At 45.7% G+C, this 22,288-nt stretch overlaps 1 protein-coding gene across 2 annotated transcripts in view; it reads right to left on the reverse strand.

Moving 5' to 3' along the window:
* Positions 1-22,288, reverse strand: part of sema4f (sema domain, immunoglobulin domain (Ig), transmembrane domain (TM) and short cytoplasmic domain, (semaphorin) 4F) — a 155,218-nt gene that overhangs the window by 71,440 nt on the left and 61,490 nt on the right. For both annotated transcript variants that reach the window (XM_055664859.1, XM_055664857.1), the window contains exons 2-4: positions 22,092-22,246; positions 18,782-18,841; positions 2,488-2,586 (exon numbers count right to left, since the gene is read on the reverse strand). In XM_055664859.1, coding sequence (XP_055520834.1) covers positions 2,488-2,586; positions 18,782-18,841; positions 22,092-22,246 — 314 coding nt within the window. The remainder of the gene's footprint in view (positions 1-2,487; positions 2,587-18,781; positions 18,842-22,091; positions 22,247-22,288) is intronic.

Below are 22,288 nucleotides of genomic sequence, written 5' to 3' on the forward strand. Positions count from 1 at the left end.
CCTGGACACTCCGGACAGCAGTGTACCTGGACACTCGGACAGCAGAGTGCCGGGACACTCGGACAGCAGTGTACCTGGACACTCCAGACAGCAGAGTGCCGGGACACTCGGACAGCAGTGTACCTGGACACTCCAGACAGCAGAGTGCCGGGACACTCCGGACAGCAGTGTACCTGGACACTCCGGACAACAGTGTGCCTGGACACTCCGGACAACAGTGTGCCTGGACACTCCGGACAACAGAGTGCCGGGACACTCCGGACAGCAGTGTACCTGGACACTCCGGACAGCAGTGTACCGGGACACTCGGACAGCAGAGTGCCGGGACACTCCGGACAGCAGTGTACCTGGACACTCCGGACAGCAGTGTACCTGGACACTCCGGACAGCAGAGTGCCGGGACACTCCGGACAGCAGAGTGCCGGGACACTCCGGACAGCAGTGTACCTGGACACTCCGGACAGCAGAGTGCCGGGACACTCCGGACAGCAGTGTACCTGGACACTCCGGACAGCAGTGTACCGGGACACTCCGGACAGCAGAGTGCCGGGACACTCCGGACAACAGTGTGCCGGGACACTCCGGACAGCAGTGTACCTGGACACTCCGGACAGCAGTGTACCGGGACACTCCGGACAGCAGTGTACCGGGACACTCCGGACAGCAGTGTACCGGGACACTCCGGACAGCAGAGTGCCGGGACACTCCGGACAGCAGAGTGCCGGGACACTCCGGACATCTTCAGCCCTACCCTCTCCCCTACGCACAGGGTGTCCAAAGTTGAGTATGGTGGGTGTGAAGTGCAGCCAGAAGGAGCAGCCTTTTTAGATATTGGAACAGGTGCTGCAGCCTCACACACTCCATATACACATGGTACACAGACTCTTCCAGCCCACAAAAGTGGCAGGTGGCCGGCGAGTCTGTGAACCGCGAGAGAAATAGGTTGCAGGGGACTCCTCGGTGCAATACCCGCCACCCCAGGTCCCCAATGTAGAGGGCGAGAATCCCTCCGGAGAGAGACCCCCATTGTGGGTCGGGCAGAGGACAAGTCGGATCCCTGAGGCTGAGTCGGGTAACGAGGTTGGGGCGGCCCATGGTCAGATTGGCGCCTCCAGGATGGGTCGGACGCCCGAACAGATTCGGGAGGAGGATGGAGCCTCGGGGTCAAGATGGGCTGAGGATGAGGTCGGGACGAGGTGGAATGGCTGCGTCAGTGAGAACAAAGAGGGACCCGGCATGCGGGGGCCAACGAGAAATATAGAAAATAGGTGGAGTAGGCCATTCGGCCCTTTGAGCCAGCACTGTCATTCAATACGATCATGACTGATCATCTAAAATCAGTACCCCGTTCCTGTTTTTTCCCCATATCCCTTGATTCCGTTAGACCCAAGAGCTCAATCTAACTCTCTTGAGCTCTTGAAAACATCCAGTGAATTGGCCTCCACTTCCTTCTGTGGCAGAGAATTCCACCGATTCACAACTCTCTGTGTGAAAACTTATTTTCCTCAGCTCAGTCCTAAATGGCCTCCCCTTATTTTTACGGACGTACGGGGGACTCGACGTGGGGAGGGGACGAGAAGGAATGAGTACTTTGTGTTACTTTGTCGTCGCCTTTGTGGCGGTTCCTTTGCATACTAGACAAAGAATTTCAATGCACCTAGCTAGGTATAAGTGCCAGTGCCGGGCCAGTGGACGACATCGTCGGGAGCTCGCAGGTCACAGGTTGGTGACCTGTTCTTCCGGAGCTCCCGCAACAACAGCTGCGTCCGCGGGACTGGATGGCCGCTACTTCGGCAGCTTCGACCACCCCGGGCCGCGGAGTTGAACCGGCCCGTTCGCGGAGCTTGGATACAGCCGTGGGACTGACATTACTTACCATCACCCGGCGGAGTCACAACTTTACGAAGCCTGAATCGCCTCGGAGCAGAGGGAGAATAAGAAGGGAAGAGACAAAGACTTAAGACTTTTGCCTTCCATCACAGTGAGGAGGTGCCTGGTGAACTCACTGTGGTGGATGTTAATTTGTGTTTATTGTGTGTTTGTGTTATTTTTATTATATGTACGACTGCAGGCAACAAAATTTATTTCAGACGGAAAGGTCTGAATGACAATAAAGGCGACTTTGACAATAAAGTATCATCAGATACATGCCACAAATGTTTGTTTGTACGCGTTGGTAAGCTCACTGGGCTGGAAGCAACTCTGCTGCATCCAAACGTGTTGCCTGTATCAAACCACAATTGCTCATCAAGTTTTATTCCTTTTCGTTAATGGTACAACTGAGTGGCCGGCTCCTTCTCATCAAAGGTATTGGAGACCAACCACACGTACACCAGGGAATATTATTCCATTTCGCAAGAAACAAAAACCATTACCGCAGCTTTAGTGCACTTGTTACTGACTGAAAGGAAATGTATTAACTTGGGCTGCAAACCACAGGAGCACTTTTTGCACAGGTTCATATATCATTAATGAAGGGCTACTTACGATATATGCGCAGTGGGGATCAAACGCGTAGGTTCCACAGGCAAAGATATGCGTCTCGTTCCACACCTCCATGATGCGAATGTAATTGTGGCATTTCCACTATTCCAGCCAAAACAAGAAAAGAAAACGGATACCAGTTAACAATTTTGTAAATCAAATCAAAGAACAGGTAAAGTTGTGCATGAGTCTCATCCTGAGTCTTGATGCAAGGTTCATAGGGTCATGTGATAGAAACATAGGTGCAGGAGTAGGCCATTCTGATATGGCTGAATTAAGTTAAAAAAAATAAAGAAGATATTAAATTGGTTCCTGGGCTAGTTTACAGCTTATATTTAGTCTCAAATTAGGCTTTTCTCCAGTAGATTAATACAGAAAAGCAAGTCTAAGCCTGCCTCAGGTTGCGGTGTATGGAGATAATAAATACTATAACATTTGTTTCCCAAGTGACGAGAGAGGAAGCAGAGAAGTAGCTAGATCTCTTTGATGTATTTGAGAGGTAAAATGTCTTACACCAAGTGTCCGATGTTTATGAGGGAGGAGGTGACGAGAGAGGAGATGTTAGATTTTTCTAAGGAATTTTAACAAATACCTTTGATGTATTTGAGAGGTAAAATGCCTTACACCAAATGTCCGATGTTTATGAGAGAGGAAACTAGATTCAAGGGGCAATACCAAATGGCCAATGTTGTACCATGTGACAAAATGCCTTTGATGTGATGCATTCTGTAGAAACCTTTATTTTCCTGTACCTCTGACCATGACTAATGTCTGTGGAATGTGCTAAGGTGACAAAAAAACACGATATAATACGATGTAATTCAGTTGTTCAGAGAAGTGGATGAGGACAGTGAAGTGTCTATATTGCTCACTTAACCAGAGTTCTCCCTACCATCGGCCGATAATAAGTAAAGTTTTGAACTGGTCTACCAAACGTTTGTGTTGTCTGTTTATTAAGAAGCGAACCTGTTAAGTTGTTATAAAAGTAACCTTTTTTTCAATTCAGCCTTTCGAGCCAGCACAGCCATTCAATATGATCACGGCTGATCATCTAAAATCAGTACACCGTTCCTGCTTTTCCCCACATCCCTTGATTCCTTTAGCCCAAATAGCTAAATCTAACTCTCTCTTGAAAACATTCAGTGGATTGGCCTCCACTGCCTCCTGCGGCAGAGAATTCCACAGATTCACAACTTTCTGGGTGAAGAAATCTTTCCTCCTTTCCGTCCTAAATAATAATAATAATATATTTTATTGTCATTGCACATAAGATTTGGTATGCAGCTTCCATCCGATGTCATAATTTAAATAACTAATAAAATTTAGATTTAGATACCCCGAGAACATGGTTTGTAAAAAGAACATTACAACAGTAAAATAGTCAAAACAGTTCAAACAGACTAAAGTGCAGATGTGTCTGTGTGACGTGACCATCCGAGGGAGACAGTCCATGGGGGGATGGGGGGCACTCAGCAGGGCCGGTTCAGAGCCGCTATAGCTCTGGGATTAAAGCTGTTCCTGAGTCTGGAGGTTCGGGTGTAGAAGGCCTTGTAACGTCTGCCGGAGGGAGGTAGTTCCAACAGTCCATTACAAGGGTGTGCGGAGTCTTTATGGATGCTGACGGCCTTCCTGAGGCACCGTGTGTGGTAGATGCCCTCCAAGGCTGGTAGCTGTGTCCCAATGATCCTCTGCGCTCTGTGGACAACGCGCTGAAGAGCTCTCCTCTCCGCCTCCGTGCAACTGAGATACCACACAGAGATGCCATATGTTAATATGCTCTCTGTGGTGCAGCGGTAGAAGGTCGTCAGCAGCTGTTGGGGCAGACCAGTCTTTTTTAATGTTCTCAGGAAGAACAGTCATTGCTGTGCCTTCTTGACCAGCGCAGCGGTGTTGGTGGACCATGTGAGGTCCTCTGAAATGTGAGTGCCCAGAAACTTAAAGCTGGACACTCTCTCCACACTGTCCCCGTAGATGGAGATTGGGGCGTATTCTCCATTATGGGACCTCCTGAAGTCAATAATCAGCTCCTTGGTCTTGGAGGTGTTTAGTGACAAGTTGTTACGTGCGCACCAGTCTGCCAGGTTCTGCACCTCCGCCCTGTATTTTGTTTCATCACCGTTGGTGATCAGCCCAATCACTGTTGTGTCGTCTGCAAACTTGACGATGGTGTTGGTGTCGAATGCAGGAACACAGTCGTGAGTGAAGAGGGAGTAGAGCATGGGGCTTAGTACACAGCCCTGTGGTGTGCCGGTGCTCAGGGTGATAGTGGAGGACAGGTGCGGGCCCAGTCTCACTGCCTGCGGTCGCTCCGTCAGAAAACTCAGGACCCAATCGTATATCGGCGAGCTGAGGCCTAGCTGGTGGAGTTTGGTGGTGAGCTTGGTGGGGATGACCGTATTGAATGCAGAGCTATAGTCTATGAAGAGCATCCTCACGTACGTGCCCTGTCTCTCCAGGTGAGTTAGGACAGTGTGAAGAGCCAGAGAGATGGCATCCTCTGTTGATCTATTTGCCCTGTATGCAAATTGATGAGAGTCCAGTGAGGCAGGGATGCTGGATTTGATGTGGGAGAGGGCCAGCCTTTCAAAGCACTTCATGGGTATTGGAGTTAGGGCAACCGGGCGGTAGTCATTCAGGTTGGTGACATTAGACTATTTCGGCACCGGCACTATGGTAGCTGTTTTTAGGCACTTGGGGAACGTTGCCAGAGACAGAGACAGGTTGCGATGCGGGCTCAAAGGGCTGAATGGCCTGACCCTTATTCATAAACTGTGACCCCCCCAACATCGGGAACATTAATCCTGCATCTAGCCTGTCCAATCCCTTGAGAGTTTTATATGTTTCTATAAGATCCACTCTCATCCTAAATTCCAGTGAATACAAGCCCAGTCAACCCATTCTTTCATCATATGTCAGTCCCGGCACTTCCTCAATAGCAATAATGTCCTTCCTCAAATTAGGAGACCAAAATTGCACACAATACTCCAGGTGCGGTCTCACCAGGGCCATGTACAACTGCAGTAGGACCTCACATTTATTCACATTGTACTGCATCCACATTATACTGCCTCTGTCATGCATGTGCCCACTCACCCAGCCTATCCAAGTCATCCTGCAGCCCCACAGCATCCTCCTCACAGCTCACACTGCCACCCAGCTTTGTGTCATCCGCAAACTTGGAGGTGTCACATTTAATTCCCTCGTCTAAATCGTTAATATATATTGTAACTAACTGGGGTCCCAGCCGAGCCTTGCGGCACCCCACTAGTCACTGCCTGCCATTCTGAAAAGGACCCGTTAATTCCTACTCTTTGCTTCCTGTCTGCCAACCAGTTCTCTATCCATGTCAATACCCTACCCCCAATACCATGTGCTATCATTTTGCACAGTAATCTCTTGTGTGGGACTTTGTCAAAGGCTTTTTGAAAATCCAGATGCACCACATCCACTGGCTCTCCCTTATCCATTCTACTTGTGACATCCTCAAAAAATTCCAGAAGATTAGTCAAGCATGATTTCTCCTTCATAATACATAATAGCTCTTAGGGCTAAAGGAATCAAGGGATATGGAGAAAAGCAGGAACAGGGGTACTGATTTTAAATGATCAGCCATGGTCATATTAAATTGCGGTGCTGGCTCGAAGGGCTGAATGGCCTACTATTTTTCTATGTTTCTATGATCTAGAGAAGGTAGAAAGATATAAAAAGCTGGAGTAACTCAACAGGTCAGACAGCATCTCTAGAGAAAATAGGTGACGTTTCTAGTCTCGAGTCTCCAGAGATGCTGTCTGACCTGCTGAGTTACTCCAGCTTTTTGTGTCTATCTTTGGTTTGAAACCAACATCTGGAGTTCCTTCCTACACCAGAGAAAGTAGATTGTGTGCAGATGTTTGAGGGTAAATCCACATCTGGCATGCGGGTGTCTTTTAAGGACCAGTTAATGAGAGATCAGGATAGCATTCTCCCTGTGAGGGAAGCAACAGATGCCTGCGGGGGAAATCCACATCTGAGAGGTGGGAGTCTTTTAAGAGCCAGTTAACGAGAGTCAGAATCAGCACATTCCTACAAGGACGACAAATAACGATGGCAATGTTTGAGAGCCTGGATGACCTGAGATATGGTACGCTTAGTCTACTTCCCCACAGCCATCAGGCTATTAAACTCGGCTCGGACAAAACTCTGAACATTAATAGCCCATTATCTGTTATTTGTACTTTATCAGTTTATTTATTCATGTGTGTATATATTTATATAATGGTATATGGACACACTGATCTGTTTTGTAGTCATGCCTACTATGTTGGCATGACTACAAAAAGTTGATCGTCCATCGAGAGCCTGCTGACATACTGCATTACAGCATGGTATGGCAGCTGCACCATGGCAGACAGGGAGAGGCTTCAGAGGGTAACTAGGACAGCGCAGAAGATCATTGGTTGCCCTCTCCCCTCCCTGATGGATATCTACACCTCCCGCTGCCTTAGCAGGGCAAAGAATATCATCAAAGACAGCTCCCATCCTGCGTTTGGACTGTTCGACCTGCTGCCCTCTGGAAGGCGCTATAGGTGCATCAAATCCAGGACAAATAGACTCAGAAATAGTTGCTTTCCGAAAATTATAACTACTCTTAATTCAAATTCACACATGCACTGACTTCACAGCCCAACACCCGGACTTCCATCTGTATATATGTATATAGCACCGCAGAATTGTGCACCTATCCCCCCCCCCCTTCTCCCTTCTGTTTTTTATGTTTCTGTTTCTTGTTTTTTGTACTAAATTATATGTATGCACTGAGTACGAGCAGCTTTCAATTTCACTGTACATGTATAGTGACAATAAATGGCATATCTATCTATCTATGTTCTGTTGTGCTGAAGCAAAGCAAGAATTTCATTGTCCTATCAGGGACACAAGTTTGGCCAAAACCAGCACCGGTGAATCTGTGGAATTCATCGCCACAAAAGGCTGTGGAGGCCGTCAATGGATATTTTTAAGGCAGAGATGGATAGATTTGTGATTATAGTACAGGTGTCAGGGATTATGGGAAGAAGGCAGGAGAATGGAGTTAGGAGGGAGAGATAGATCAGCCATAGATTCAGTCATAGAGTGACACAGGCCCTTCGGCCCAATTTGCCCATACCGGCCAACATGTCCCAGCTACACTTGTCCACCTTGGTTAATATCCCTCCAAAGCTGCTCTATCCATGTACCTATCCAACTCTTTCTTAAATGCTGGGATAGTCCTTGCCTCAACTACCTCCTCTAGCAGCTTATTCCATACACCCACCACCCTTTGCGTGTAAATGTTACCCCTCAGATTCCTATTAAATCTTTTCCCCTTCACTTTAAACCTATATTCTTCGGTCCTTAATTCACCTACTCTGGGCAAAAGATTCTGTGCATCTACCCGATCTACAGTACGCTCCATAATGTTTGGGACAAAGACCCATCATTTATTTATTTGCCTCTGTACTCCACAATTTGAAATTTGTAATAGGAAAAATCACATGTCGTTAAAGTGCACATTGTTAGGTTTTATCAAAGGGCATGTTTATACATTTTGGTTTCACCATGTAGAAATTACAGCTGTGTTTATACATTGTCCCCCCCCATTTCAGGGCACCATAATGTTTGGGACACATGGCTTCACAGGTGTTTGTAATTGCTCAGGTGTGTTTAACTGCCTACTTCATGCAGGTATGAGAGAGCTCTCAGCTCCTAGTCTTTCCTCCAGTCTTTCAATCACCTTTGGAAACTTTTATTGCTGTTTATCAACATGAGGACCAAAGTTGTGCCAATGAAAGTCAAAGACTGAGAAACACGAATAGAACTGTTAGAGACATCAGCCAAACCTTAGGCTTACCAAAATCAACTGTTTGGAACATCATTAAGAAGAAAGAGAGCACTGGTGAGCTTACTAATCGCAAGGGGACCGGCAGGCCAAGGAAGACCTCCACAGCTGATGACAGAAGAATTCTCTCTATAATAAAGAAAAATCCCCAAACACCTGTCCGACAGATCAGAAATACTCTTCAGGAGACAGGTGGATTTGTCAATGACCACTGTCCGCAGAAGTCTTCATGAACAGAAATACAGAGGCAAGATGCAAACCACTGGTCAGCTGCAAAAATAGGATGGCCAGGTTACAGTTTGCCAAGAAGTACTTAAAGAGCAACCACAGTTCTGGAAAAAGGTCTTGTAGACAGATGAGATGAAGATTAACTTGTATCAGAGTGATGACAAGAGCAAAGTATGGAGGAGAGAAGGAACTGCCCAAGATCCAAAGCATACCACCTCATCTGTGAAACACGGTGGTGGGGGTGTTATGGCCTGGGCATGTATGGCTGCTGAAGGTACTGGCTCACTTATCTTCATTGATGATACAACTGTTGATGGTAGTAGCATGATGAATTCTGAAGTGTATAGACACATCCTATCTGCTCAAGTTCAAATAAATGCCTCAAAACAAATGCCGGTGGTCCATTCTACAGCAAGACAATGGTCCCAAACATACTGCTAAGCAACAAAGGAGTTTTTCAAAGTTAAAAGATGGTCAATTCTTGAGTGGCCAAGTCAATCACCCGATCTGAACCCAATTGAGCATGGCTTTTATATGCTGAAGAGAAAACTGAAGGGGACTTCTCTGGAGATGTTCTGCCAGGCCTGTATTGCAGCAATCTATAGCTTCTGCTTGTCTTGGATGCTAGTCCCCTTCAGTTTTCTCTTCAGCATATAAAATTGGGTTCAGATCGGGTGATTGACTTGTCCATGAATCGCAGACCTCAAGCAATCATTGCATGCAAAGAATATGCAACAAAATACTAAACATGACTACTTTCATTTACTTTACTTTGCTGTGTCCCAAACATTATGGTGCCCCGAGATGGGGGGGACTATGTATAAACACTGCTGTAATTTCTACATGGTGAAACCAAAATGTATAAAAATGGCCTTTATTAAAATCTGACAATGTGCACTTTAACCACGTGATTTTTTCTATTACAAATTTCAAATTGTGGAGTACAGAGGCAAATAAATAAATGATGGGTCTTTTTCCCCAAACATTATGGAGGGCACTGTATTCCTCTCATGATGGAATGGTGGAGTGGACTTGATGGGTCGAATGACCTTACTCTGTTCCCATCACTAATGAACTTCTCCATTTCCATTTCAGAGAAAAGGCTAATAATCAACCGCTTACCGTCCATACTGGTGTCAAGCATCATTGCCCCATTGACCTCGATTCCGTAACTATAATGTTACTTTTGTAATTTTGTTCATGAACCAACAGGAAGTTTAACCGCCAACGGAAAATGTTGTCACCTCGTGCAACGTGCAACTTCAGTAGGTTGCAAGGGTCTGCCACCACCTTTGTTTTGTTTTGGTTTAGTTTAGTTCATTGTCAAGTGTAAAGAGGTACAGTGAAAAGCTTTTGTCGCCTGCTATCCAGTCAGCGGAAAGACAATACATGATTACAATCGAGCCATTTACAGTGTAGAGATACATGTTAAGGGAATAACGCTTAATGCAAGGATAAACCAGCAAAGTCCAATCAAGGATAGTCTGAAGATCACCATTGAGATAGATAGTAGCTCAGCTCTCTGGTTGTTGGTAGGATGATTCAGTTGCCTGATAATAGCTGGGAAGAAACTGTCACTGAATCTGGAGGGGTGCGTTTTCACACTTCTACACCTTCTGCCTGGTGGGAGAGGGGATTAGAGGGAGTGGCCAGGGTGCAACTGTTCCTTGATTATTCCTAGACTATTATCTAAATGGTGGCCGATTAGGAAAAGGGGAGATGCAACGAGACCTGGGTGTCATGGTACACCAGTCATTGAAAGTAGGCAAAGTGTTCAAGAAGGAACTGCAGATGTATGAGGGCAGGGGGGAAGAAGAAGTGTTTCGGCCCGAAACGTTGTCTATTTCCTTCGCTCCATACATGCTGCTGCACCCGCTGAGTTTCTCCAGCTTTTTTCTGTACCTCCCATTGAAAGTAGGCATGCAGGTGCAGTGAAAAAAAGCGAATGGTATGTTAGCATTCATAGCAAAAGGATTTGAATATAGGAGCAGGGACGTTCCACTGCAGTTGTACAGGGTATTGGCGAGACCACACCTGGAGTATTGTGTACAGTTTTGGTCTCCTAATCTGAGGAAAGACATTCTTGCCATAGAGGGAGTACAGAGAAGGTTCACCAGACTGATTCCTGGGATGTCAGGACTTTCATATGAAGAAAGACTGGATAGACACGGCTTGTACTGGCTAGAATTTAGAAGATTGAGGGGGGATCTTATAGAAACTTACAAAATTCTTAAGGGGTTGGACAGGCTAGATGCAGGAAGATTGTTCCCGATGTTGGGGAAGTCCAGAACAAAGGGTCATAGTTTGAGGATAAGGGGGAAATCTTTTAGAAACGAGATGAGAAAAACATTTTTCACAGAGAGTGGTGAGCCTCTGGAACTCTCTGCCACATAAGGTAGTTGAGGCCAGTTCATTGGCTATATTTAAGAGGGAGTTAGATGTGGCCCTTGTGGCAAAAGGGATCAGGGGGTATGGAGAGAAGGCAGGTACAGGATACTGAGTTGGATGATCAGCCATGATCATATTGAATGGCGGTGCAGGCTCGAAGGGCCGAATGGCCTACTCCTGCACCTATTTTCCATGTTTCTATTATGCTGCTGGCCGAAGATCATAAGGTCATAAGTGAAAAATGATAGGAGCAGAATTAGACCGGCCCGTCAAGACCACTCCGCCATTCAAATATTGCTGATCTATCTCTCCCTCTTAACCCCAATCGCCTACCATCTACCCATAACCTCCGACACTCGTACAAATCAAGAATCTATCGATCTCTGCTTTAAAAATACCCATTGACTTGGCCTCTGCAGCATTCTGTGGCAAAGAATTTCACAGATTCACCACCCACTGACTGAAGAAATTCTTCCTCATCTCCTTCTTGAAAGAATGTCCTTTACTTCTGAAGCTTTGACCCCTAGTTCCTGACTCTCCCACTAGTGGAAACATCCTCTCCACGTCCACTCTATGTTAGTCACAAATCGCTGCAATCTCTTGCAGTCTGACCACTTCTCTTTAGTTTTTATAACATTAAACTTTGAGGTTTTTACAAATAAAACCTCAACACAAACTCTGAGAAGAAAATCCTGCATAATCACTCAAGTGAACTGTTATGAGGCTTACAAATCGTTCAATACCTATTTAGTATCGTTCCGCTCTTGTCTTGAATCCAGTAAACTTGAAAGGTGTTCTACATTCACTCTTAAAGAAGCAGATTCCCTAAATGACAATAAAGGTTCAGGCGTGCAGGTACAGCAGGCAGTGAAGAAAGCGAATGGCAGGCATGTTGGCCTTCATAACAAGAGGAGTTGAGCATAGGAGCAAAGAGGTCCTTCTGCAGTTGTACAGGTCCCTAGTGAGACCACACCTGGAGTATTGTGTGCAGTTTTGGTATCCAAATTTGAGGAAGGACATTCTTGCTATTGAGGGAGTGCATCATAGGTTCACAAGGTTAATTCTCGGCATGACGGGACTGTCATATGCTGAGAGAATGGAGCGGCTGGGCTTGGACACTCTGGAGTTTAGAAGGATGAGAGGGTATCTCATTGAAACATATAAGATGGTTAAGGGTTTGGACACGCTAGAGGCAGGAAATATGTTCCCGATGTTGGGGGTGGTGAGGTGTTGGTCCTAGTGAGACCACAATACTCCAGGTGTGGTCTCACTAGGGCTCTGTACAACTGCAGAACATGCCTTAAGTTACTCTTCAACCAAGAGCCCGCCCTTCTTGATAAAGTAGCAGTCTGGAAACACTTTTCTTTGCTCATTTTGGGCAAACCCTGTTTTACATTGTTCCAGTCTGAAAAACAACAATTCCAGTCCTTAGCCCGTATGTTTATTATCTTGGTTCAACTAGTTTCCCATGCCTGTTTTGTTGATCCATATTTTATGTAACATTTTTCACATGCTTTCTGAAAATCCATCACAAAAGAAACGGAACGGTGGCGCAGCGGTAGAGCTACTGCCTTACAGCGCCAGGCCCCCGGGTTCGATCCTGACTACGGGTGCTGTCTGTACAGAATTAGTACGTTCTCCCCGTGACCTGTGTGGGTTTTCACCGAGATCTGCGGTTTCCTCCCACACTTCAAAGATGTACAGGTTTGTAGGTTAATTGGCCCTGGTGTGTGTAGTGTAGTGTTTATGTGCGGGATCGCTGGTCGGTGCGGTCTCGGGGGACCGAAGGGCCTGTTTCACGCTGTATCTCTGAACTGAATTAAACTTCAATTTGGTTAATCAAATAGGATCTGCCCATGATTTTATAGATCCATGGTCAACTGGGTCAACTCAAAGTGCCTGTTAAATTTTTCCAAATGTTTGTAATTTTTCACCCTGATTATTATTTCGATACCATTACCTACATACTGCTGTTAATGGTCTTTGCATCCGTTCTTCCTACAGAAAGGAAAATGCGACTCTCTCTGGCACCTTTCGGTCCATCCAGGACACTCACCATCAACAACACCACAGTCACATCTGTGGAGCCCTTTAAATTCCTGGGAACCATCATCTCCAAGGATATTAAATGGGGGGCCACCATCGACTCCACAGTCAAAAAAGCACAACAGAGGATGTACTTCCTGCGGCAGCTGAGGAAGCACAATCTGCCACAGGCAATGATGGCCCAATTCTACACTGCCATCGTAGAGTCTGTTCTCACCTTCTCCATCGTGGTCTGGTTTGGCTCAGCCACCAAGCACGACACCTGGAGGCTGCAGCGAATCGTCCGATCAGCAGAGAAGATTATTGGCTGCAACCTTCCCTCCGTTGATGAACTGTACACTGCAAGGGCCAGGAAGCGAGCGGGCAAGATCATCTCTAACCCCTCTCACCCTGGCCACAAACTCTTTGAATCACTTCCCTCTGGAAGGCGACTCCGGACTGTCAAAGCTGCCACAGCCAGACATAAAAAACAGTTTTTATCCACGAGTAGTTGCTCTACTCAACAGCCAAAAATCTGTAGCCTCCCTTTGATCTGGTATTTTGTTGGTTCACCTGTTTAATCGATATTGTTTTATTATTAATGTTTAATGATTTATGTGTCATTCCTAACTGTCACTGTATGTCATATTGTCACTTGCGGGCGGAGCACCACGGAAAATTCCTTGTATGTGAATACTTGGCTAATAAACTTATTCATTCATGCAGATTATTGATTATACAAAGGAGGACCAGCTGCCATTTTGCTCCTCAGACCCTTATTTGGTTCATGGGTAGTCTGCTCCTCAACAAACCCATTAAGAACTCAACATCCTTTCATTTCCATTACGCAGCAAGTATCCCAAATGTCAGCCTCTTAAAAGAAATGACTGTGGTCATTTGATGGGGAACGTATTCGCAATAAGCTTTGAACCAAATCAGTTGGCACAGTGGTAGAGTTGCTGCCTTACAGCGCCAGGGACCCAGGTTTGATCCTGACCACAGGTGTTGCTTGTACAGAACTTGTATGTTCTCCCAGTGACCGCGTGGGTTTTCTCTGGCGCTCTGGTTTCCTCCCACACTCCCTCAGGTTTGTAGGTTAATTGACTTGTAAGTAAAATTGCCCCTTGTATGTCGGGTAGTGTTAAGTGTACGGGGTGATCGCTGGCTGGCGCAGACTCGGCGGGCCGAAGGGCCAGTTCCCATGCTGTATCTCCAAAGTCTAAATTTGGTCTGGCTTCTTTCCGTGACCCATGGTCATGCCGCTTAGGATTTACATGCACAAATTCCCAGATTTACCTCTCTGGGGATTTAGATCATTTAGTCAGAGAGTTTAACTTTTTAGTTTATAAACATAGCTGCCCAACGGGTCCGCTCCGACCAGCATCAACACCACCCAATGCACACTGGGGCCAATCTTACATTTACACCAAGGCAATTAACCTACAAACCTGTACATCTTTGGAGTGTGGGAGGAAACTGGATGCTCCTCAGCTTCTTCCCACAGGCTATAAGACTGCTAAATGGACTTTGCCCCTGCCAAGTATCGCGCACAAACCCCCACACTGCAGCAGAGCCACTGTTGTGCCGCTGCCGGTCGGAACGCCTGTTGAATGTTTAGTAGAGTGTTAAATTTGTTCATGATACATGTATTTTTTTATTTCTATTTATTTTTCATGCACACTGAATGGACACTGGTTGAGCAACGTTTTTTTGTTTCCTCTGGGTATGCGAATACTCAGGAAATGACAATAAAGATATACAATACAATACAATACAATACTGAAGATCTCGGAATAAACCCACGCAGGTCATGGGGAGAACGTACAAACAGCACCCGTAGTCGGGATCGAACCCTGGTCTCCGCCGCTGTAAGGCAGCAACTCTACCGCTACGCCACCGCGCCGTCCATATATATATTATCGAACTATATCATTGTGGAGCTATATATACAGCACAGAAATGGGCCCTGTGGCCCACTTTGTCTAAGCCGACCAAGTTGGCATTCTGGGCTAGTCCCATTTGTCTGCATTTGGCCCATAGCCCTCAGAATCCTTCCGATCCAGAGAATAATCCAGTCCAAGGACATTCTTTCCCCACACATCTAGGTCAAACACGGCCAGAATGAAAATTGGGAACGGCATCACATGCCATGAACTGACCAACCAACAAAAGTAAACACGTCTCGAAACAATTTACATTCTGCGTGTTTCTGCTGTTGGATTTTCTTTCTCGCAGACCGAGCCCCTCTCTTCCTCTGCCTTTTATCTCCATTTTATAAAAAAGGACTTTGTTATTTAAATATGGAACTTTCATGTGCCCCAACGCTCCAGTTGAAAAGTTCCCCTTTTACAAAGTGGAAAGCATTCCCAATACATGCGTTTTTTTTCATTTTCTCCTTCTGCCATGCAATTATTCTGCCATAAATCTAAATATTTTGTGAATAATAGGGCTATTATGACAGACAGCATGAAAAAAAAACCCACTCGAATATTCTCTTTGCGTAGCGTCCACAAAAAATCGGTTGTTTAAAAGCTGCAGCACACTTCCTCACTTGTCTTATCGTGATCACGGAATGGCAGGACAGTTTCTAATCAAATGAATTATGCATCGCAGTATAAAAGGAATGGTTATGATTGCACCACATCCAGTCTTAAAAATAAATGTGAAATAATTAAGTTTCCCGGATTTTTCAAATTCCGCTCGCTACTAATTGCAATCACTGTCACCACATTGTCCTGGTGTTAAGACTTCTATTTCCAGAACAGCTACTCCATTGATGTATGATGAAGGGCTAGAGAAAGAATCATGGGCCCATCGTGTGGTTTCAAGTCGATCCAAAGAGCTGTTTATAATGTCATAAATAATATGAGCAGAATCAAGTCCACTCCGCCATTCAATCATGGCTGATCTATCTCTCCCTCCTAACCCCATTCTCCTGCCTTCTCCCAATAACCCCTGACACCCGTACTAATCAAGAATCTATCCATCTCTGCCTTAAAAATATCAATTGACGTGGCCTCCACAGCCGTCTGTGGCAATACATTCCACATATTTACCACTCTGACTAAAGGAATACCTACTCCTTCCTAAAGATACGTCCTTTAATTCTGAGGCTATGACCTCTGACTCACCTACTAGTGGAAACATCTTCTCCACATCCACACTATCCAGGGCCTTTCACTATTCGGTAAGTTTCAATGTCCCCCCTCATCCTAAACTCCTGTGAGTAAAGGTCCAGTGTCGTCAAACGCTCATCATATGTTAACCCACTCAATCCTGGGATCATTCCTGTAAACCTCCTCTCCAGACCCAGCACATCCTTCTTCAGATGTGGTGCCCAAAATTGCTCGCGATAGTTTCAATGCGGCTTAGGTGGCGCAATGGGCTAAGTGTTCGGCTGGCGACCGGAAGGTAGCCGGTTCGAATCCCGCTTGGAGTGCATACTGTCGTTGTGTCCTTGGGGCAAGACACTTCACCCACCTTTGCCTGTGTGTAAATGTAATGTAATTATCTGAAGCACTTTGGGGTCAATGCAAGTTGACTAAAAATGTGCTATATAAATAAGATTATTATATTATATTATTATTTACCAGCACCGTTTAGAGCCTCAGCATTGTTTGACCATCATCTCTCACCACACTGGATTCCACCTATCACCTATCACCTACCATCCCCCATCTCTCTCTGACCGCTTTGTAATGAAATAAAAAGGCACAACAGAGCAGTACTTCCTGCGGCAGCTGAGGAAGCACAATCTGCCACAGGCAATGATGGTCCAATTCTACACGGCCATCGTAGAGCCTGTTCTCACCTTCTCCATCATGGTCTGGTTTGGCTCAGCCACCAAGCACGACACCTGGAGGCTGCAGCGAATCGTCCGATCAGCAGAGAAGGTTATTGGCTGCAACCTTCCCTCAATTGATGAACTGTACACTGCAAGGGCCAGGAAGCGAGCGGGCAAGATCATCTCTGACCCCTCTCACCCTATCCACAAACTCTTTGAATCACTTCCCTCTGGAAGGCGGCTCCGGACTGTCAAAGCTGCCACAGCCAGACATAAAAATAGCTATTTTTCCCACGAGTAGTAGCTCTAATCTACTCAATAACCAAAAATCTGCCACAGGCAATGATGGTCCAATTCTACACTGCCATCGTAGAGCCTGTTCTCACCTTCTCCATCATGGTCTGGTTTGGCTCAGCCACCAGCACGACACCTGGAGGCTGCAGAGCCAAAAGTCTGTAGCCTCCTTTTGCTCTGGTATTTTATTTAATAATAATATAATAATAATAATAATAACTTTATTTATAAAACGTCAGTTACCACAAAGTGCTGTACATGGGAAGTCAACAAAAAGTTATTACAAACTACTAAAACCATTAAGACGACAGGACTATAAAAACAGTAAAAATTAAAAGACATTAAAAGCACTAAAACAGGAACAAAGTCTCAGCCAGTGTCGAAAGCCAGTGAATAAAAGTGAGTTTTTAGGGAGGATTTAAAGATGGACAGTGAGGGGGCCTGTCTGATCTGCAGCGGCAAGGTGTTCCAGAGTGCCGGGGCAGCAACAGAAAAGGCTCTATCCCCTCTGAGCTTCCGCTTAGACCTTGGTACCTCAAGGAGCAGCTGATCCGCTGACCTGAGGCACCGGGCAGGAGCATATAGGTGGAGCAGCTCAGAGAGGTAAGGCGGGGCGAGGCCATTCAATGATTTAAAAACAAATAAAAGAATTTTAAAATGAACTCAAAAGTGCACTGGGAGCTAGTGAAGGGAGGCCAAAATTGGCGTAATGTGCTTCCTCTTTCGAGTTCCGGTTAAAAGGCGAGGGGCAGCATTTTGGACCAACTGGAGATGAGCCAACGAAGCTCGTGAGACTCCAGACTAGAGTGCGTTACAGTAATCCAGCCGAGATGAAATAAAGGCATGGATTACTGTTTCAAAATGCTGCCGCTTGAGAATGGGCTTCACCTTTGCCAGCTTCCTTAGGTGAAAGAAGCTGGACTTAGCCACTGCGCCTATTTGTTTATCTAATTTAAAATCACCGTCCATCATAAAACCCAGGTTTAAAACTGTTGGCTTTACGAACACTGCCAGTGGACCCAAGTCAACAGAGGGAGGTTCACGGCAGCCATTAGGTCCGAACAAAATCACTTCTGTCTTTTTTTCGTTAAGTCCCAGAAAGTTTAAGGCCATCCAGGACTTAATGTCCTCAAGACAAGACAGAAGTGATTTTAGGGAATAATTATCTTCTTTCCTGAGTGGCATGTACAACTGGCTATCATCCGCATGTTTCATGTTTAATTCACATGTTTAATCGATATTGTTTTATTATTAATATTTAATGTTTTATGTGTCATTCTTAATTGCCTACTGTATGTCATGTTGTCATTTGCGAGTGGAGCACCAAGGCAAATTCCTTGTATGTGAACATACTTGGCCAATAAACGTATTCATTCATTCATATCTTTCCTCTACCCTCTCAGTCCTGACACAAGTCCTGACACAAGGTCCCAGCCTGAAACGTTGGCCATTTATTTGCCTCCAGCGATGCTGCCTGATCTGTACTTCCAGGCATTTTGTTTTTTTGTGTACATGGATTTACAGTGTTCAGATTCAAAGCGTTCAATGGTGAGAGAGAAGCTCATTACGTGATGGCTTTAGCACAGCTCGACTCAACTACACATTCAACCTGGGAACGGCAGCTTGGCCATTAAAACATTGACATTCAATATATGAAGACCTGAACAGCAAGCACTGCACCAAAGATTATTACAACAACACATGAGAGAGAGTTAAGAACCAACCTCTCTTTTGCCTTTTCGTAAACAGGAACCATGTTCACTTTCTGTTACGTTCCATTCTATCTGTAAAACAAATACATTCATGCCACAGAATGAATTTAATTGCATGTAAAATCCAGTTCCAGAGTACCTGAAAGTCATTATTTAATCTTTGTTTAATAACCTGCATTGGTACTCGTGCCAGGGATTTTGCCCAATGTCCAAACATTCTTAATGTCAAATCATGTGATCATCTGAAAACAATCCCACAACGTATAAATCCCACAATATATAAATCTTATAGAGGTGTACAAAATCATGAGAGGAATAGATCGGGTAGATGCGCAGAGTCTCTTGCCCAGAGTAGGGGAATCGAGGACCAGAGGACATAGGTTCAAGGTGAAGGGGAAAAAATTTAATAGGAATCAGAGGGGTAACTTCTTCACGCAAAGGGTGGTGGGTGTATGGAACGAGCTGCCAGAGGAGGTAGTTGAGGCTGGGACTATCCCATCGTTTAAGAAACAGTTAGACAGGTACATGGATAGGACAGGTTTGGAGGGTTATGGACCAAGCGCAGGCAAGTGGGACTAGTGTAGCTGGGACATTGTTGGCCGGTGTGGGCAAGTTAGAAACATAGAAAATAGGTGCAGGAGTAGGCCCTTCGAGCCTGCACTGCCATTCAATATGATCATGGCTGATCATCCAACTCAGTATCCTGTACCTGCCTTCTCTCCATACCCCCTGGTCCCTCTAGCCACAAGGGCCACATCTAACGCCCTCTTAAATATAGCCAATGAACTGACCTCAACTACCTTCTGTGGCAGAGAGTTCCAGAGATTCACCACTCTCTGTGTGAAAAATGTTTTTCTCATCTTGGTCCTAAAGGATTTCCCCTTTATCCTTAAACTGTGACCCCTTGTTCTGAACTTCCCCAACATCGGGAACAATCTTCCTGCATCTAGCCTGTCCAATCCCTTAAGAATTTTGTAATATTGGGCTGAGTTGGGCTGAAGGGCTTGTTTCTACACTGTCTCACTCTATGACTGAACACGACATATATTTAGAGAGGAGTCACAGAATCCTAGGCGGTAATTAGGACAAATGAATGGAAGATATGCAGAGCCGGAGAGCAGGAGGATTCACAGAGGGGGGGGAGCGGCGGGAGAGAATGTTGCAGCACTCTGGTCGGAGAGAGGAGGAGAACATCTTCAAAGTAGACATACCTTGAGGAGATTTCGCAGTGGAGCGGAAAATAAGTTCTCCTCGTCTCTCTGACGAGACTTCTGCAGAACTCTATCTTGCTGCACTACACTAGCCAAGGGTGGTGATGGAGGCAGATACAATAGTGATATTACAGAAGCTTATGGATAGGCACTGCTGTAGACTCCAGATAGAGTCTCCAAGGTCAGATAAGAGAGTTGGTCCTGGCATTGTGTTCAACACAAAGTGGCTCAAAGTGCCTGTTCTTGAGCTGTGCCTTTCTGTTCCATGTTCCTAAAGTGGGCATTTAATCACTGTGACTGAGAACGACCAAACAGGAAAACACACACAAAGATACAGCCTGCCTCAAGAATATTTTGGCATATACTAGCATGAGAGTGGAATATATTTAAAAGGATCTGAACGCCACATTGAATTCTTAATTTATAAATTGCAGGCCCCCCATTACCTCCTCCGCAGAAATAACCACAGCATGCGAATATTGAAAGGCTTGGATCAAGTGGATGTGGAGAGGATGTTTCCACTCGTGGAAGTGTTTAGGACCATAGAAAATAGGTGCAGGAGGAGGTCATTACTTTATCAACTCTGATCAAGTTCTAAACTGCGGTGTAGGAATAGACAATAGACAATAGGTGCAGGAGTAGGCCATTTGGCCCTTCGAGCCAGCACCTCCATTCATTGTGATCATGGCTGATCGTCCCCTATCAATAACCCGTACCTGCCTTCTCCCCATTAAACTCACATCGTGGGACAGGCCCTTAAGGCAGCAACTCTACCGCTGGGCCACCATGCTGCCCAAAGAGGTCTTTCTTTATAATAGCTGCTTTTTGTTGGCTCCTTTCCCGAGGCAACATGGTGTAATGTGAAATTACCCTGGCGAGATTTGAACTCGCGAGTGGCCCCTGGTTTACAAGACCAGTGCTCTAACCCCTGAACTATGGAGCCAGAGGGCACAGCCACAGAATTAAAGGACGTTCATTTAGGAAGATGAGGAGGAATCTCTTTAGTCAGAGGGTGTGAATCTGTGGAATTCGTTGCCACAGACGGCTGTGGAGGTCGTCAGTGGATATTTTTAAGACAGAGATAGAAAGATTCTTGATTAGTACCAGTGTCAGGAGTTATGGGGAGAAGGCAGGAGAATATTGTTGAGAGGGAAAGATAGATCAGCCATGATTGAATGGCGGAGTAGAATTGTTGGGGGTGAATGGTCTAATTCTGCTCCTAACCCTATCCCTTATGGACATAAACATTTGAATTAGATTCCAGAGAATTCTCAGGCAACTTTACTGTTTAGAGAGGCAGTACTGAAAAGGGTCTCGACCCAAAACGTCGCCCATTCCTTCTCTCCAGAGATGCTGCCTCACTCGCTGAGTTACTCCAGCATTTTGTGTCTACTTCGATTTAAACCAGTATCTGAAGTTCTTCCTTACACGGAAACAGGCCCAATGAGTCCACGCTGACCATTAATCACCCTTTCACAATAGTTCTATGTTATTCCACTTTCGCAACCTCTCCCTACACACTAGGGGCAATTTACAGAGGGTCAATTAACCTATAAACCCGCACGTCTTTGGACCGTGGGAGGAAACCGGAGCACCCGGAGGAAACCCACGTGATCACAGGGAGAACATGCAAACTCCGCACAGACAACACTGAAAATCAGGATTGAACCCGGATCACTTGCCCTGTGAGAGCGGCTCTACCAGCTGCGCCACTGCGCTGCCCCACGTGACTGGAGTCAATAGGGCGGCACGGTGGCACAGCGGTAGAATTGCAGCCTTACAGCTTCAGAGACCCGTGTTCAAACCTGACTACGGGTGCTGTCTGCATGGAGTTTGTATGTTCTCCCCGTGACCTGCGTGGTTTTCTCCGATTTCCTCCAACACTCCAAAGACGTACAGGTTTGTAAGTTAGTTGGTGTAAGTGTAAATTGTCCCTAGTGTGTGTAGGAAATATTGTAAGTATACGGGGATTGCTGGTCAGCACGGACTTGGCGGGCTGAATGGCCTGTTTCTGCACTGTTTTACTCTAAACTAAATTATGAAGTCATAACTACAGTATGTAAGGATTTTTTAAACTATGCAGAAAAATGCGTAACATTTGATGAAATTACCATGAATGGATCCCAGTCAACAGAAGTCAGGTTGAGGACATAGACCGCGTCATTGGCTCCCACGTAAAAGCGGTTACGTGCTTCGTCTACCAAAAAGCTGGTAAAGGTTCTCCCACCCTTGAAAAAGCTCCTCATTGATGTCAGCTGCTCGAGCTCTGAAATCAAAAGAAACACATGAACATTAATGTTTAAAATAT

This window comes from Leucoraja erinacea, chromosome 48, assembly GCF_028641065.1.
Source record: "Leucoraja erinacea ecotype New England chromosome 48, Leri_hhj_1, whole genome shotgun sequence".
In the NCBI taxonomy this organism is placed as follows: domain Eukaryota; kingdom Metazoa; phylum Chordata; class Chondrichthyes; order Rajiformes; family Rajidae; genus Leucoraja; species Leucoraja erinaceus.